Source organism: Triturus cristatus, chromosome 4_1, assembly GCF_964204655.1.
Source record: "Triturus cristatus chromosome 4_1, aTriCri1.1, whole genome shotgun sequence".
Classification (NCBI taxonomy): domain Eukaryota; kingdom Metazoa; phylum Chordata; class Amphibia; order Caudata; family Salamandridae; genus Triturus; species Triturus cristatus.
Genome location: NC_140585.1, coordinates 1,263,020,117 through 1,263,039,494, shown reverse-complemented (window position 1 = coordinate 1,263,039,494; position 19,378 = coordinate 1,263,020,117). Strand labels below are relative to the sequence as shown.

At 45.4% G+C, this 19,378-nt stretch overlaps 1 protein-coding gene across 1 annotated transcript in view; it reads right to left on the bottom strand.

Annotated features, from left to right (window-relative positions):
- LOC146856551 (N-chimaerin-like) overlaps positions 1–19,378 on the bottom strand; it is an 80,320-nt gene that overhangs the window by 24,782 nt on the left and 36,160 nt on the right. The window contains exons 3-6 of the mRNA XM_085654748.1: positions 11,468–11,641; positions 7,356–7,433; positions 5,865–6,002; positions 309–414 (exon numbers count right to left, since the gene is read on the bottom strand). Coding sequence (XP_085510874.1) covers positions 309–414; positions 5,865–6,002; positions 7,356–7,433; positions 11,468–11,641 — 496 coding nt within the window. The remainder of the gene's footprint in view (positions 1–308; positions 415–5,864; positions 6,003–7,355; positions 7,434–11,467; positions 11,642–19,378) is intronic.

The following is a 19,378-nucleotide window of genomic DNA, read 5'->3' as shown; positions in this document are numbered from 1 at the left end:
CAGTAATTCGAGTTTAGAAATAGCAGAAGCAAGGCATTCATCGCCATATAAAGACAAGGTTTTACCACCAGTGGTGGAGGTGCAGGAAGGTCAAGACGAGCCCCTGCTCCCTCGAGGACCCATGATGTGCAGCAGTGAAACAAACTGCAGTTGGGTGAATGCAGAACATGTGATGTTGGGCGTTGGGGTGGAAAATACCCCCAAATTTCAAGCCGCACATGCTCAGGCAAACCCTTGGGATATCTGAGAGGTGCCCGTCATTCGTCTTTGCTTGGGCTCCATATTTTTGTGTGACCTCTCTGGCTTACCGTTTGAGGTGGGCGATCAGAAAACGAAGGGTCGCGTAATGGGCCGGCGGAAGATGCCTCAGGACTGCACAGAGCAGAATCACTCGCTCCTCAAGCACGGGAGACCCTGAAAAAGAGAAGGGGGACAGAATGAGATGCCACCATCCTCTCATGCTCATACACAACTGCAGGAAGCCTATGGAGGATGTGACGGATAAGGCCTTTCACATTTGGGGACACAAGACACAGATGAAGGCATTAATACATTTATATTATACACATATACACGATTAATTTGTAATTATTTAAAATTTGCAAAATGCTATAACCGGCAAGAGCAAACAGTGGGGGACCAACAAAGAAAGTTATAGTTGTGAGAAAAGCCAGGTCCTCACTTTCTTGCAAAACACTTGAACATTACCTACTGTAGTGGCAGCTGGTCAGCGTTTGGACATGGTGTATACCCAGGGTGGAAGGTAGGGGGAGCACTGAGGTAGGAGGCATTTGATTGTAAAGAGGATGACCTTTTGAGTTGTAGGGTGGTGGGTTTTTAGCACTCATTTATAATGCAAGACTGAGAAGGGATTTTTTAATGATAGTCCCCTGACTGGATTGTAAATGCCATGCTTTCCTGCTCTGTGCATTTTCTCTGGCCTGCCCCATGTTCAGTGGCATAGCTAGCCTTTTGGCCGCCTGTGGTTTTCCCTCCTTTTGCCGTCCTGCAGCAACCCCATTGAAGACCAGGGAGGTGCTGAGAGATTGAGCAGCGATTGCCACCCCACGACGGCCGAAATGTAGAGCGGGGGCGATTGCCGCCCCGAGACAGCAGGTAGGAGTGGGAGGAGGCCGCTGCCCCCAAAACTTATGCCGCCTGGGGTGGACCGTCCCCCGTAGCTACGCCACTGCCCATGTTTATCTTTCAAAACAATCAGTGAGCTCTGTGGCAGGCCTCATGCTCCCCTCTGGTGACTGCAAATCTAGGCTTTAAGGGCTTTTACTCACATAGGGCAGCCCAGTGTTTATCCTCAACCAGAGGCTGAACACAGCCTGAAGAAGAGCAGCTACTGCCTAGTGTCCTTCCTACTAAGACGGGAGTAAGTTCTGGCTTGAAGGATACCCATGGGCTCTTCAGAACATTAGTCTAAGAGTCCTGTACCCGATGTTGTACAGTTCACCCTCTGAGTAGGTTAAACTGTTCCAAAGTCTGGGACGTCCAGTCATTGGCCTCCTTCTGTCATCTCATTGTCAGATGATGGATACGGTGCAAGTCTGACGGTCAGAGGTTCTTCAGGGGTGTAGTGGGGAGTCAGGTCTTCAGTTCTAGTGGCTCTTCTACAAGGTTCAAATTGTTTTGAATTAAATCTTTGACTCCACAATCAGGTAGCGGAGTTTATTCAAAGCTAGTTGTGCATGGTCCCACATACTGGAAGTAAGCTGTACCCCAAAATTCTTAGTTGAGATAGAAGGTGTCAATATGTATGAGGAAAACGTAAGAGGAGGCTAGTGCTGTTAGCAAGGCAGAATACTTTCCACTGGCCTGTCAGTTCCAGGCCCTGCTCTACATCCTGCCCTGTAACGCCATGCAAGCTTTCTCAAGATGGAGACCTGGGGGTAGAAATTGGGCAGTCCCTGCTCTCAAATTGCAGTGAGCATGACGATTTAAAGGGGAAATCTAAAGCAAATAGAAATTGGTAATCTAGATATCAAAATCGAAACTTCCTATAGAAGGGGTTAGTAGCAAGGCATATTAAAGGTGTGGAATATGCTATTAAGACAAGCATAAATATTACACTTTCAAATGCTAGAATGGAAAGCTCAAATACTCTCATTTTCTGGACCTGAGAAAAGCGCATTCACTAGATCCGTACACACCGATCACAACACAAATTACATAGTATGGCTCCCTGCTAGCCAATACTGCCAGTGATTATGTTATTTAGGCCCACCCCTCCTGTCCCAGCAGCAGCCACATGCCCTTTCTATTTCAGCCAACGCCTGATGCATCATGTTCTCTGACATGCTGCTAACCATTTCCAGTATCTGTCTCTTTGGCTTAGAGAGACACTTTTTGAATTTCCTTCACTAACATAATACTATCTCAATAACAACTTCAACAGAATCTACTCAAGTTTACATAGAGAAGCTGAATCCCCCTCCTCCTCCTTCTGTTAGCCATCAAGGAATAGTTAAGAACCCAGACAAGCTTATCTAGGGCTTAAAGGAAGTGTTAAATAACCACGTAAGCATATTTTCGTGGCATTAAGACACAGTAAAGACGACCATGCAAAGCAAAGTATTAAAGAAAATGAAAGGAAAGAATATCAGAAAATGATACAGGCAGCCAGGGAAGAGGGCGGGCACATGTGACCCTACTGCATTGCATGCCACAAGAAGATGCTTACAGGGCAACATTTTTGTTTGTTGCATGGGTAGCTGTAGATACAGACGTTGTGCAGACGGTAAAGCAGTCCTCCTAAAAGCAGTGGCTTAGCCTATGGCTGCAGCAGAAGACTGGAAAATTGTATGTAGGAAATCCTGGCCAACTTTATGTCTGGCTAGGACATCCTGCAGTAGTGTTTGCTAAAGGTATAAGGACTGGACCAAGTAGCTGCTTTACAGATGTCAGCCAGTTGTGTGTTACCTAAGAAAGCCATGAATGACATCTGGACAGGAAGGACAGAATTATTTTAGCTTTAGCGTAACAAGTCTGTATGCACTTGACCAGCTAACGTGCAACACCTGCCTTGGAAATGACACACTCTTTGTGTGGTTTGGAGTGGCACACAAATAGCAGTTGTGTATTACGGAAGGGTTTTGTCCTATCAATATAGTACATTAGTGCTCTCTTGACATCTAAAGGGTGCAGAACATGTTTCCCTACAGTCGCTGGGTGAGGAAAGAAGGCTAGGAGCTCTATTTTCTGATTAAGGAGAAAACTGAAGACTACATTAGGGCAGAATTTGGGGTTGGTTCTGAGAACCACCCTATCATGATGGACTTGGAAGGAAGGCTCTTCCAAGGTAAGAGTGTGTATCGCACTGACTCGCCTGAGGGGAGTGATGGCTACAAGGAAGGTTATTTTCCAGAAAAGGAATTGTAGTGGGCAAGAGTTTACTGATTCAAAAGGAGGACTCATGAGTCTCGTGAGAACTATATTAAGATTCCACACAGAAGCACAAGGCGCCTGGGGTGGGATAATCGGTTGGAGGACTTCCTTTAAAACCTTAATGAGTGATATTCCGAAAATATGAAGTATACTGTCTATTCTGTTAGTAGGTGGATGTTGCTGCCAGATGTAACCAAATGGAAGTGTAGGGAAGGCCTGACCTTTGCAGATGAAGGAGGTAACAGACAAAGTCCTATGCATATGCTGTGAGAGGAATTACCTGGTTAGGAAGACATTAGTGTACAAACCGTTTCCATTTAGAAATTGGTGTATACACCGTGTCGATTTGGCTACATAGTAGATTGTGGTAGTTGCCCTGGGCACTTCCTTGAGAATAGACATGCACTCTTCTGGTAGGTTGAGGTAACCAAACTCTCAGACCTTTGGAGCCAAATCAGAAGGTTGAGTTGCTGAGGGATGGGGTGCCTGAAAGTGCCATGGGTTTGTATGAGAAGGTCCAGCATGTTGTGGAGCTACTAGTGAGGAACTAGAGATAGCTCCAACAAGGTGGTATATCATGGCTGGCGTGCCAAGGTTGGTGCTACCAGAATGAGAGTGAGGAATGTTAGCCTCTGAACCACAAGAGGTAGGAGTGGGAGAGGCAGAAAAGCATAGGTAAATATCCCTGACCTGTGCGTCCATAGTGCATTGCCCATGGACTGTGTGTGTGGTAGTCTGGCAGTGAAGCTTGGGCATTTAGCATTTTCGGCAGTGGTGAACAGATCTATCAGCGGAAGCCCCCAACGTTGTAAGAATGGGAGTAGGATCTGAAGGTGGAGTTCCCATTCATGGATTTGTTAATGCGTCGTGCTGAGCAGGTCCGCCAGGTTGTTTTCCAACCCCTCCGTGGTGATGATCTTTTTCTGAACCGTGTGCCAGGGCTCTCCTCAGGAGTCCACTGCAGCTTGCACCACACATTGCCGCTGCCATGCTACAGATGATAGTAACAACCCATCTACTAACCAACACACGCCTACAGGTGTGACAATTTACTATTTCAGGCCCCCAAAGATATAAGAATGGATTGGGCGGCAGGTAATAGTCATTTTTCATGTATATTGAATTAATAATTAACTTTTGTGATGGTCCTCTATAAATTAGCCAGACTGTGCCGTCTTGTGGCAGACTGTCACAAGCCCTGATGTTGACAATTAAGTGCCAGTGCTGAGCATCGGAAACCACTAGCTCAAAATAAGCACGGTATACCTCCCATATGATGCTCAGAACCCATCAGTTGTAGGTGAATTTTTTGTCCAGCGGGGCAGAAACCCTTGCAACCTTACCCCAACAGGTGTTGTGTGGTCGGGGGCAAGAGGAGAGAGTCACTGCTTTGGGAGCTATGCTCTTTCCTCTACCCTTGACATTGTTACCCCTGTGGTGAGCCCAGTGAAAGCGACTGCTGGGTGGACCTGGGGAATGTGGAAGAGGGTTCTGGTGTAGGGGCTTTGGCTGCATTGTGGTACTGTGAGTGGTAAAAGGAGTCACTGGAAGCTGAGGTCTTGGGAGTGCCCACAGCTTGAGCCGTGTCCTTCTTAATCTTGTCGAGCAACTCCTCGACCTGAGGGCCATAGAGATGCTGGCCATCAAAGGGCACATTTAGGATGTGTTGCTGGATCTCTAGCTTAAAGCCATAAATATGTAGCCATGGGTGAAAGCATAAAAGGATGCTGGTGTTTCTTCAACGAGTAGCTATGTCGGCGGCATCAAGTGTGCAGCGAGTGTTGGAGATGATCTCTCCCTCCGCCACCAACTCCTGTCTCCTCTTGCAGGCTGATCTGTTCGACAAGATCTTCCTTCTCAACCCAGTTGGCACAGTCGTACTGGGAAAGGAGCACGATGGAGTTAGATACTCTCTTGTCTTCGACATCAATTTTCTTGCTCTTCCGGTCAGGAGGTGGTGCGTCATCTGTGCCCTAGCTGTTAGTGTGCTTCCTAGCTGTTTGAATCACTAAGGAGTCGGGGGTAGTTGACCCTTTATGGATGGGGGTTAGTGGGAGAGGCCTTGAACTTTTTGTTAACCCTAGGTGTGACCACCCTCGCTTTGCCTGGCTCTTTAAAAATGTCATTGGCCGGTCTGATGACCCCCTTAAGCATTGGAAGAGGCAGTAGGGTGTGTGAGGAACCCTGTGGTGAGTGTTGTGGAGAGTCCACAGGTAGAAAAGGAGAGGTAGGTAAAGGTGGAGGATGAGGTGAAGGTGGAGGAGAAGCGTCTAGGATCTATGCAGATCAGACAGGTAGTGAAGCTTTTGATTTTCCTAATTAGAAGCAAAGAGCCAAGTCTTTAAAGATTTTCTAAAATCTTGAAGTGACGACTTGGATGTGCTCGACAGACATGCAGTGAGGTATGTCCTTGCTATCCCCATCAGCTGAGCACTGTTGTGGTCTGACATGTCGACCCCAAGGATACTTACGCACGGCTTCGATGGTCCGTTGGTAGAGGCTGTAAGGGATGAGAGGGATGGGTAGCTCGCGCAGGTACAGTTTCAGTGCTCCTGCCAGGGCATGAACATCTTCACAGGACTGTGCCGACTGGATGCCACTTGCTGCTTCTGGGAAGAGGAGGTACAAGGAGAAGGAAATTGTTATGCCAGTATTGATCACTGTCTTTTAATTCTCAACTGAGTCAAGTCTATAAAACAGAGACGAGAGAGAGAAAGGCTTATGTTCGTCAGGCAGTTGAGCAAGAACAAGAAGGATTATTCCTGCATAGCACTAAATATGATGGGGGAAATTGGTGGATTTTTTTGGGTGACATACACTTTCAGCAGCCATCACTGAACGGTGTTGTATCGCTCAAACGGTATGAGAAATAATAATTCCTAATTTTTGTTTCTGGGCGGCTATCTAGTATTTTGGTTAGCTGAGAAGGAAATGTTCTTGTATTTTTACTTCTGCATCATAGGAATCTTTATGAAAGTCATAAGACTTGAATAGTCCTGTGCATTTCTGGAATACCAGAACATTTGTTTGATAATGCACATATTACATGTATGCATATTTAAATACAGATAAAATGCTGCAGCCACTTTTCCACAAAGCACATACGTAAAAGGATATGTAAAAATAACAGTATAATAGTAAAATAACCTATATCGCACTAGTGCCTCTTTTGAAAATCTTTAAATTATACACAAAACTGTACTGGACACATACACTGTTAGCAATATATTAGCAATAATAATAGTTTCTTAAAACAAATGAAAAACTCAGTTTTCACTTGCCACTTAAATACTAGGTGATATTATTTCCTATTTTAAATTTCTTACATTTTTTGGACCACATGAGCATAAGCACGAATAATGTTTGCACCCATATTGAGTGGTAACTCGTGGGCACCTTGTATGGGACGGTATATCTTCCTTAACTTTTCATCACAAGTGCTGTAAAACCATGTTGTAGCTGAGGCTCTTAAGAATTCCTTTCAAGCACCCATCTTCTCATAGCAGGTAACAACACTCACGATGGAAAGGTAGATCAGATTACACTCACATACAAAATGCTCAAGAAGTTAAACTTTGTATGCACTTTCAAAAAACTTAGGACTTTGCATTATTTAAATTTTCAGCGAGAAATATCTGAAATTTGTGCGAGAAAGCAATGCAACTTTGCACGCCCATAAAACCAATATCTATGCTTCCTCTGCAGTCCTTGGAGAGCATCGGGTTGAAGAAAAAGACACACAGCATTAGTAAGTAATCTGGAATCGCCAACTGAAAGCTCTGCTCCCAAAGAGAGTGCTTTAAGCACCAATTATTCCCCTTGCACAAATCTTCCCTAGTGTTCCAGGCTGGAGGATGAGCAACAAAACTGGTCGCCTCCTCAATGTTCTGGTCACCAATCCTGGCTATTTGAAGACTTTGAGCACCAGCATGGTATTGAGAGGATTGTTTCTCAGGTCCTACCTGAATTAAAAGCCATCCTCAGGGCCTCGATTCTGTCACTGGACCCGGACACTCGATACAGTCCTTCACACCGCAGACCTGGAAGGGAAGATAGAACATCACACATGAAAGTGGAGATGAAGTGAGGTGCAGGGTTAGGCCTGTGGTCTCCAAATTCCCCAGCATGCTTTGAAAAAAGCATTTGCAATGCAATAGGTCTCGCATTTGCGAGAGTTTAAGTTATTGGCATTATAAATGATAATGCCTTTTATTTATGTTTTAAAAACCAACACATAAATAAAAGGCATTGTCATTTACAATGCCAAGAGCTCAAACTGTTGCAAATGCGAGACCTATTGCATTGCAAATGTTTGTTAATTCAGTTTTGTCCACCTCAGAACCACCCACCAGGATTCAAAGTGAAATGTGAAGTTCACACACAGATTAATCCTGAACCCACCTACAATTCTGTCAGGCGTAATTTGGCGTCCACCTTTCACGTCAAGTAACAGATTTGTATAGTGTTAAATTCCAAAAAGTACCCTAAATTGCTTCTGCAAGAGCCTTTCCAGTTGTCCTTCAGAAAAAATATATGGCAAATCTCCGTAAGTCTCTCTCTTTCTTCAGCTCAAAGTTTACAAACATACATTTTAAATGTTAAACTGTAGATTATCAGATTTTGACCACCACTCCAGTTGTCCAAGATTAACAGATTTTGATCACCCCTACAGTTGTCCAAGATTTCAGATTCCTACTCTAGACAGCACTGTATTACAGTTTGTCCTTCTGAGGCTGTGACCGTCTGCAGTCAGCAGATGGCAATAGAGTAACACCCGACAGTAACTAGTAGAGAACAAGCCTGAAAGCGTCCTGTGTGAAAGTGAAAGCGCACCAGCCCTACGTGGGGACAGGAGATGTGCACGCGTATGGAGTGCACATCTCCTGTCCGTATGCGTGCACATCTCCTGTCCCCCCTCGCCCACCAAACCGACAACAATAGGTCTCGCCAAGGCGAGAAGCGCATGTGCTACGTCGCTAGGCGAGACCTAAAAAGTGCCTCAACACTGAGCGAAAAGGTACTTCTTACGGGGAGCTCATAAGCATTCCAGTTGTTTGAACCGGTGGTGGGGTCAGGTAGAGAACCTGACGCTGCACCATGGATGTCATAGATGAACTAATACCATCGATACCTGAGACATGTCAATGTACAGCATGCATTAATTTAAGTGTCTAGAGTGGCTGGGGAGAACAAAACCCGTGGTCCACTTCAAATGGAGAATTTACAAAAGTCAAGCCAAGATGGAAGTCAAGGCAATTATTAAGAATGAGACACATAACCTGGGATAATGGACCAATTTAAATTAGGCAGTGAGGCTTCAATACCCATGCCAAATTAATTTCACATAAGGTGGGGTGGTTGTTCACCCTTCTATTCCTCTAGTGGTAAATAATTTCATAGAGTGAGTCAGACACGCTCAGTGTGGTTTTGCATTGTGCACTAATGCATCTTTGCTGAATCCAATTGTGAAACAAATGAATCCCAATCTAGATTTAAAATTGTTATGCATTTCAGTGGCATCTTTTGCCATGCTGCATTAAGTGCCATAGGGTCCCAATTGGTGTTTGCGCCCATTTCTTGTGTCCCCAGGGCACTCTGGTATTACACAAGGGGCCTCAGATGCTTGCATGTCCACTTCGGTAATACAGATAGTGCCGACGCATATGTAGTGCCACGTGATCCCAATGGGATGTTCATTCATTTGCATTACATATTCAGTCACAGAGGCAAAGGAGCTGTCAAGAGGTGCATGCACAGTGCATCAAAAGAAGGTGAGGCACAGTCAAAGCCCCCCAACAGAGGGCATAAGTGAAAGGCAAGTTGAGCAGAATCAAACAGCTGGTCGGTCTTTCACTAACATGCTACCCCCAAAGTGCAAGTTCACAGCTGTTTTGGGAGCAGCACATTCAGAGCACCCGTTAAAAGGTGTTCTGCAAAGAAAACAGGAACAGTTTGCCCTATATGTAAAGCAGGCCTAGATAATTAATTTTGAATGTTCCAGATTGCTGGCCTTTTGAGAATGCTGGCAGTAGAATCTGGCTCAGGGTATCTACAAAAATCTAACTAGTAGCATGTAAGTGAATACTCCTACATGGTTTACACCACACACAAAAAACCCATATGTGCATGGGCCCAGAGTTTTTCTTAGTAGTCTGACACTGGTGCTGCCTAATACCAACCCTTCTAGTCTTGATTCCAACTCATGTCTCTTTCTACCATCAACCCTACACTTCCTGGTCTTCCCCTCATTATTGCACGTTCTCTTTTGTGATTACTTTTGCCCTTTATCACTTTTTTTCTGTCTTTCTTTGGTCCACCTTTCTTCCATTCCCACATTTCTCTCTCTTGCTCTCGGTCAAAATCTGATGAGGAAAAGTAAGTTCTGCTGCCTAAAAATTAATTCTGATGTCGGGGGCGTAACAAAGGCCCTTGCAGTCCCCCCCCCCCCCCCGGCAGAGGTGGGCCCCCAAACTTTCAGTGGCCACCCAACCCTTCATAGGCGCCCCGCATTCAACCCAAGGCCAATGAATATCTATGAGATATGGGAAAATTGAGGGACCCTTTCCACATTCTGCAAGGGGTCCCCATCATTTTGTGTTAAGTCACTGGCTGATGCCCGCCACTTGCATCAATCAAGCACAGAGATTCGGGCTTCTGGGCTCCTTTTAATAAGTCCCAATCCCCACTTTCTGGCTCTTCTGCACAGACTTAGCAGCTGGTTTAGATCTTGGCGAATGGATATCCCGTCCGCCGGAATATAAACCTGGATATCCCGTCCGCCGGAATATAAACCTGGATATCCGGTCTGCCGAAATATAAATCCCATAGGATATAATGGGATTTAAATTTATGCGGCCAGGATAAGCGTCACCGTTGTGACGGAGTAACCCGTCGGCCAAGATCTAAATCAGACACTTAGCCTGCCCTTTAAAGTACATTATAAATCACACAGTGCATTCACGCCAACCACTAATTAGTATTTCATTTCCACCACTAAGCATTTTATGTTTTGTACAGCCTCCTCCTCCTGATTTGCCTATCTAAACATTTTGTCCATCCCATTAGCATCTCAAAACAATATGTTTACAGGATCATTTATACAAACCACAAACAGGCTGCAGCAGCCGCGCAACATACCTTTATATCCCTAGAGCCACAGTTAAGAAAGGCAAACAAAAGCCTCATTTCACAAGCCAGCCTGCTCCTAGCCATGAACTCAATGCTGCCACAAGCAGATAATCTGTGATCGTTATATGGTAAAATTACACATTTATGATACCTCCTTACAAAAACCCGTTTGTCTTCGGTATAATAAATAGTGCTGTTTTATCCCAGCTATCTGGCATCCATCCCTCATCTGAGATCAAGTCACTTGTTTCCAATTGGGGAAATTACCAATTACATGTTCCTCAACTAAAATATCGGCACAATTATCCACATAAAATGTACCTTTAAATATAAAATAAGACCTGCTCTGATGGAAGTTTGTGAATAAACATTGCACTGGTACAAAAAGGTCAGAGATAACGAGGAATAGCAAAACTACTCGTGTTTGGTTTGAGACCCTCATACTCAAATTTACAAAAGTAAACCGCGCTCTTAAACAAGAGACACAAACATGAGCGCATTTTCATGTACATGCTAGCAATGGCCCACAACCTAAGCAGCGGCGTAACTTTCGGGAGGGGTTGGGGTGTCACCCCCACATAATAAATGCATTCTTTAATAAATGGTTGGGTACAGATGCTATTTTAAGTTGGGTACGGAGAGGTGTTTGTCGGACTTCACTTGGGATTTTTACATAAACACACAGACAAAAAACACACATTCGTTTCGGTCTTGAAGATTTTTTAAATGGCTATTTTAAAAATATTGAGTTTTTAGTGCCCCTACCAATCCACACTCCGCTCCCTTTCCACTGCTCCTTAAGCACCCCACATCTCATATAATGTACTTTAACCAGCATGATTGTTGGAAAAGTTGAAGTAAGAAACCCCTCCTCCCCCCCCCACCAATCTTACTGACCAAGCTATGGTAAACCCACCAAGGGACTTGCTTAACTCAACCACATTACCTCTGGCTTCGATTTCATGGATGCATGTCTCCACCACAAGTGGGCGCACTCTGTCCTCGGCTTTCACCAGAGTGGTGAGGTCACACCCATAAACCTCCTGAGTGAGGGTCAGCGGCGGTCTGCAGTCCCGCCGAGTTAACCTCATGCATTCTGTGTGCACTCGTAAGCCACAATCTGAAACAGAAATATTGATGGTATAAGATAAAGTAACTAGGAGGATCTTAGAGATTAAGCATGGCACATGGTCACAGTCTAGTAGGTTAGGGAACACTGCTTGTCTCGAGGTGGGGTGAGAGAAATCTACATATAGTTAGTTGACTCTTTTCTGTAATGGCTAGAATAATGATATGGAACGGAATGCAACTTCAAGAAATTACCAGTGGTTATGAAAGCTCAAGCTTTTCCATCCAGTAGTTTTTTTTATGTCAGCATTATGAGAAGCAAAGAGTGATTCAAGGAAGAGATCATATATTATATTATATATATGTGATCAAGGCTCAGGTGGAGCCGAAACGTTATGGCGACTAGCACGCAAGATTTGTAAATAAAAAATTGCACTAAGACCGAGGTCCGTGTCTGTACTGTTGGGGACCGGCACCAGAAGCGGGCGGACTCGACGTAACTACGGAAAGTAGTGGATATATAGATATATATATATATATATGTGTGTGTGTGTTTGCTTCAGTCTTTATCAGGAACTGGGACGCACTTATGTGAGGCAGGGGCGTTCACCAAACTGCAATAAGCTTATCTATGTGATCAAGTCCCCAAGCAGGGACAAAACACGTAATGGCTGCTGTGTTGTGGATGTAACCCTAAGGACAATAAAAACTATCGGTATCAAAGGATTGTGGTCCGTGCTCTTTTCCCGTGGCTGGTGGCAGAATCGCGGGGTGGAAGAGTGCTCGAGGAGATATATATATATATATATATATATATATATATATATATATTTGCTTCAGTCTTTATCAGGAACTGGGACGCACTTATGTGAGGCAGGGGCGTTCACCAAACTGCAATAAGCTTATCTGAATGGCTGATGAAACCCCATGAGCCTTGTTACGACTTGGGAAGGATTGTGGGTGGTTACTACACCTGGTGATGTACAGAAATAAGTAGAATAGGTAAAGGAATTCAATACATGAACAAGCACTGGCATAGCCAATAGGTCTCGCCTTTGGAACCTTATAAGTGTTTAGTTATCCAGCACAATATCCTTGGTCCAACATCATGAACTGTTGCATGGCTAAACACTTATAAGATCCCAAAGGCGAGACCTATTGGCTATGCCAATGCTTGTTTGTTCTTTGATGTCTGTGGCACTCGGGTTAGTAATCGTTCGCTGGACAACCAGGCACTAATGCAGTTCTGACGTGACACATCTGCCTCTTTGCTTTTATCTGCAGCAGTAAACGCAGGGGAGAGGTTTGGGCGACTGTAGTGAGAGCGCAGCTGATGTGAGAAGCATGGCCGGTCTAGGGAAACAGGCGCCGCTCACGCAGGGGGTATGGCCTCGGCATGTAGCGCATCGCTCCGTTACCTAGTAAAGGGCGAGACAAAGTGCCACTTTTATAGGGTGCCTTGGTATGTTCTTTTGTGTGTTTGGTAGCGAAACCTCACAATAAATGCTGTGGGATACCGTAAATAGATGGACCTTATAAACTGACCGTTTCTGTTGCAGCATCGCACATGCTCTAAGTGAGCCTGCACCCAGTGCACTGCAGTGAGCCCGCTTGCCGTCACCAGCTCCCCTCCCCCATGCTCCACGCCGAGCCTGTGTTTTGAAACCGAAGGCAGCGAGGAGCCGGCTGTCTGTGTGTAAAATGAAGGCTGGCTGCTTGATGTAGATTGTCGCTCGCTTCCTTTAAAGACAGGTATGCACGCATGTGAAGCGTGCTGCGCCGCTGTGCACGTTGCAATCCTCACAAACTGACAGGGGGGCTTCGCCAGCCAGGGGAGGAGTGGGTGAAAGGCTTCACATTTTTTTGGTTAAGGCCAGATGCCTTCTGAACTGATAACCTGATAAACCTGCCAGCCAGTCTGTGAACGCAGCCTCTGCACAGCTGCCCGCCCTCAGCCTAAAAAACAAGCAGGAAGTGGGATAAGGGAGGGGGTAGGGCACGTCGTGCGCACTAAGGGGAGAGAGGCACGCAAGATGGCAAATGGTGTGCACTTTCGCGGCCGCTTTGTTGTTCTCAGTGGCCGCGCGGCTCACTGAGATCATCAAAGCGGCCGCGAAAGTGATCACGCAGGCTGCCAAATGGTGCGCGCGCCCGGTGCACATGCACTGTAGCTGGAGGCCTGAAAAGCCACTAGTCTGCACTTCCAAATCCCGCTTACTAAAACTCTCGCCAGAGCAGCGCTAAAGCGCTGGCTCAGGCGAGACCTAAAAAACAAGAATAGAGATGGTGTCTTTTTAGACGTTCCAATTGAAAATCAAAATTCTTTTTGGGCTGTGTTAAGGGAAAATGAATGTTTCTCAGATAACAATACAGATATCAATAGGTCTCCTTAAACTAGCAACGATGTGTTAGCGCAAGTTCCTTCTTTGTTTTGATCTCACCACAGCAGGCTGCACATGTAGGCTGGATTTTAACCACTGCCTTTGTTAATTATCAATTAAATCCAATGAAGGAACTTCAACGCTAACTTTCATTGCCAGTGCTCACTGTGAGGGGCAGTGATACATTTTCTTAGTATGGGAATATTCTCGGTTTTCACAAAGACAGAACCAAAAAGACCATGCAGAGCAGGGAAAGAAATGCCGTTTGTATCTTTGTAGCATCTTGACACTCGCTGGTGTGACTTTTGGGTGTGTTTTTTTATGGTGAGACAGGAGGGGGCAAGCAACAAAGGGGGAGGTGCAGACCAGACAAGCAACAAAACAGAAGAAGGAAGTGGAAGGAGAGGCAAGCAACAATGCAGGAGTGGGGAGGGAGAAAGAGGTGCAAGTAAAAGAAAAAAAGTACTTCTGAAAGCAGCGAGCAGTGTAAGGACACTGAGCAAGGGAAGCAGTATTTGGGCCATGCTCCAGGGTAGTGGCAAATACATGAAGAGGAAGTAAAGATAGACCTTGCAGACCAAAGAGAAGAAAGTAAATAAGAGCAAGGCCGGCTTTAGAGCAGTGCGACTGGTGCGGACCTCGGGGGGGGGGGGGGGGGGTGTTCCTGCTAGAGAGAGATCAGAGTTTTGTCTAGTGGCAGTTTTCACTTTCCATAAATTAGCGTTAAGGGTTAATGTGCCTGCTGTAAATAACTCATACTGTGCAGATCACATCTGCATTTTATGTTGATAGCTGAATGGATTACTGCTTTTGTCACAGAGATCCTTTTGTCACTGCAGTTCATAATACACAACTCTAATACAGCACAGTGACAGTCACAAACTGCAATCAAAGAGCTGCATGCAAACTGCATAAAATAGGTTAGGATCTTATGTTTTTCCCCCTGTCTTTCATGATCTATTCCTAATGTAGCTGAAAAGGGTTTGTCTCGGTAGATATATATTCTTATTAGTAAAGTAAGCCTTTACCAGTGCTTTAAAACTGATAAAATTGATATGAGAGAGTGTTTATGGGGAGATTAGGGGCACTTTGGCCCAGTGGTCATGGGGGAATCTGAGGAGGAGGTCATTAGGGGGGGGGGGGGTGCCAAAAATGATTGCTGCACCGGGCAACAACAGTGCTAAAGCCGGGCCTGAATGAGAGTGACTATAAAGCCAACCAATTTAAAGTATTGGGCAGGCTCTAACGCCATAAGTACAGTGCATGAACTGTATCAGGCGAGACCTAAATTATAGGGTGTAGGAGGAGGGAGCAGGGGAAAAAGTTGCAAATTGAAGAAAAGGTATAGGTGCCCGCGAAGCATATTGAAGGGCAAAAAACAACCAACAGTGCCCCCAAAATATTTGTGTCCTACCTGCAGGGAAACAGCATTTACCACGCATGACCATTACCACTCAATCTTTACCCCGCAGGTAAGTATTTTTTTTAATAAAATACTTTTTATATTATTTCTAAAAAGGGACCTTAGGGTTTAGGGATGGGGGAGGTAAAGTAGACTTTAGGGTTCAAGGGTGGGTAGAGGTAAAGGGAGGTGAAGGTGATTTGAGGGCAATGGGGTGGGTAGAAGTAAGTGGAGGTGAGAGTGACTTTAAAGCTCAGGAGTGGATACAGGAACAATGAGGTGAGGGTAACTTGAGGGTTCAGAGGTAGGTAGAGGTAAGGGGAGGTCGGGATGACTTGAGGGCTCAGGGGTGGGAATAAGTGGAGGTGAGAGTGACTTTAGGGCTCAGTAGCGGGTAGAAGAAAAGTGAGGTGAGGGTAACTAGAGGGTTCGGGTGGGTAGAGATAAATTGAGGTGAGGGTGACTTGAGGGTTCAGGGGTGGGTATAGGTAAGGGAGGGGAAGGTGAAGGTGGCTTGAGGGCTCAGGGATGGGTAGAGGTAAAGGGCGATGAGTTTGACTTGAGGGTTCTGGGGTGGGTAGAGGTAAAGGGAGGTGAGTGTGACTTGAGGGCTCAGTGGTGGGTAGAGGTAAGGGGAGTTGAGGATGACTTGAGGGCTCACTGGTGGGAAGAAGTGGAGGTGAGAGCGACTTTAGGGTTCAGGAGCGGGTAGAAGAAAAGTGAGGAAAGGGTAACTGGAGGGTCTGGGGTGGGTATAGGTAAGGAAGGTGATTTTGGCTTGAGGGCTCCATGGAGGGCTCAGGGATGGGTAGTTGTAACGGGAGATTAGATTGACTTGAGTGTTTAGGGGCGGGTAGAGGTAAAGGGAGGTGAGTGTCACTTGAGGGCTCAGCGGTGGGTAGAGGTAAAGAAAGGCAGGGGTGACTTGAGGGTTCAGGGTGAATAGAAGTAAAGGGAAGTGAGGGTAACTTGAGTGTTCAAGGGGGTCAAATGAGGTGAGGGTGACTTAATTGAATAGTAAGATATGCAAATGGTATGACCTAGATTGTATGGTATGGTACAGTATGGCTGTCATTTTATAGCATGGTATACTATGGGCTGTTATTGTTATGTTATAGCCTGATATTGTATAGTATGGTATAATATGGTATAATGTGGTATGGAGTGTCACTGTAATGTATGGTATGGAATGGCCTGTCATTTTATAATATGTTATAGTATTGGCTGTTTTTGTATGTTATGGCCTGTTACTGTATAGTATGGTATGGAATGTCATTGTATTGATTAGTATGGTACAGCCTGTTATTGCATAGTATGCTATGGTTTTTTATTGTATAAAATGGTAGGGTATGTTGTTGTTTACTATGGTATGGTGTAGTATGTCATGGTCTGTTAAGGTATAGTGTATTATGGTTAGGGGTGGGCGGTGAACTCCGCTCCGCCAGCGGAGTTCACAGAGTTTTGTCACTCCGCGCTCCGCTGAGCACGGAGTTTGGCAAAAACTTTGCATACACCATGTGCTGGAGTTTACCGGTGCTCGCGGCTCACCCGACAACAGCTGTCTCCTTCAAACACAAGTGCCACACAAAAGCACGATGCCAGCAGTTACTTACCACCCTCTTGACTATTCAACCCTGTTGATCAGCACTCACTTGCTGCGGGCGAGGTGGGGAGTACTGTTGCTTTCGATGCAGACGTGTGGCCCCAGACCTGTTAAACAGCCCCTGACAGCCCCGCCAGACACTGCTCTGCAGCAGGTCATAAAACCTGGGCAACATTTTTCCTGAAATCATGGGTTCCTTCTGCACGACAGAAAGCTGGATGAGACAATTCAGCATGGGCACCCGGTTTCCCTTTGGTCAAACCAAGCTCCGGTCTGCTTGTTCCAGGGATAGCCTGTCTATTAGGTCCCTTTTACAATTTTCAAGGGACTGAAGCAGACCTCCGTTTGCTTTTGCCCACCAACTTGCACCTGACTTTCCACTATTGAGCCTGCCTCCCTGCCTGTGCCAGGGTGAGCTTGTCCTCAACCTGGTCTCCTCTCGGTCCCTCTTTCTGCATAGGCTCGCTTGGAAGTGGTTGCCCTCACCCGCTTTTCTTTTACTGTGGTTGGGTCGCCATGGATCTCTGGACTGCCACCTGACCTTAAGTGCCTGCTCTGGCCACCCCGCCACACAATGGCCTTGTCATAGATGGTGTTCCAGCTGCTGCAGGTGGTGTGCGTAGTGGAAGGTGGGCGTGCATGGCGCTGTAACAGGGTTGCTGGGTTTGTGCAAAGTTCACCAACGATGTAGCCATCTGCCCACGATAAGATGATTGCTGTTTGTTTATAGGAAAGTGGTAGTTCCTATTTTTTCGCCAGCCCTCCAGAAATGTACATGGCTTCTTTAACAAAGCCCTGATTGCAGCGCCGCAAAGGCCGCCAGCCTCCTAATTAACGCGCCTTCTGGCACCAAGGATTAAAAAACCTTCGCAAAATGATTTTGATATTTTCATTGTGGTAGCGGTTGGCCCCAGGGACCTGTATAGTGCAAGGCAGTGATGTGTTACCACAAAACCAGAGAAGCAGGCAGGATGGAGGAAATACAACATCGCCTCGCCCTGAATGTTTAAAAGAAAAAAACATGCTAGGCGCTATAATGTAATGAGAGCAAGAGAAGGAGCATTTATACGTGTAACAATTTGGACGCTTTGTGGCGCTCTATGAAGGCATTTTCACATCATTACGCCTGAATCATGATTGTAATTAGGGGTGACTGTCGGCCGAACAATATTCCGACCCCCTGCGGAACTTCGTGGAATTCGATGGAATTTTTCAGCAACTCCATGGAATTCCACTGCATAAAACTCCGCAAGCTCAGTTCAGGCCGAATTATGGTATGAGTATGGTATGGTATGGTGGGTTATTGAGGTGTACAATGTATGAACTGCATACACGTGCATTTAGGCAAGCACCAATGTCACCAGCTGGTACAATTTTAAAACATGTAACATACATTGACTTTCCCAAATTGTGATGGAAGGCAACATTACATGGAATGAGATCAAAATGAGGATGAGTCATAAGCAAGCACACGAATGCTGAAAACATGTAACGTTATTAAAATGTAATAAATTGTGTTGTTATATGGCTCGGACAAGGCTAGACGGAGAAAAGCAGCTTACTGGAAAGTGAAGTTGTGAAAATCTGGAAAGCTATCAATGAGCGAGGGAAGCGGTGGGCCCAAGTCAATAAAGCATAAACGAGGGTTCATAAAAGCAGCTAAAAAACAAGCTACAGTAGCATTGAACCATGTAAAAAGAACATAAAACTTACTAACAAAAAATACACACACAAAAAAGTATCACAATCCGAGTGCAAGCAGAGCAGAAGAACACTAATCAAGAAATCAATCAGTACTTGGTACATGCTCCAGGAAAAAGAAACTTATCATTTTGTGCAAGACTTGTGTGCCATTAATGGTGAACCAAAGTGAAGTAAATTACATGAGACCACTCCATGATAATGTCTGGTTTATTCGTGACCAGCTACATAAGTGAAGCGCCCTTTCCTGCTTTGGTCCAACTGTACCACAGCCGGTTCCCAGGATTCCCATGCATCATCGATCTCCTGGGCACCATGGCAACAGTCACAGAACCAGCTATCACCTCACATCATAACACGAACCAAGCTGCTATTTTTTCCATAGCAATTCTTGTTGCTATTATTTTTACGATTTGTTGTAGCGGATATGATTATTATGACAACAACAAAACACATAAATAATATTGTAGCAATGTGTGATGTACAGCAATATCTTAAAAACAAGCTTTTCTTGTGGCTGAAGATGCCTTTATTACATTTGAATTAACCAGTGTCCCTAAGGAAGGACCCTGCCACTGAGAAAAAAAATCCCCCTTTGCTGGCGCCACTGCTGAGGCCTGCTACGAGCTATGGCACTGAGCGCCAGATCCTAAGCTCCCAGAAGACCGTAGCTGCGGCCACAGGCGATGGATGTCGAAGAGC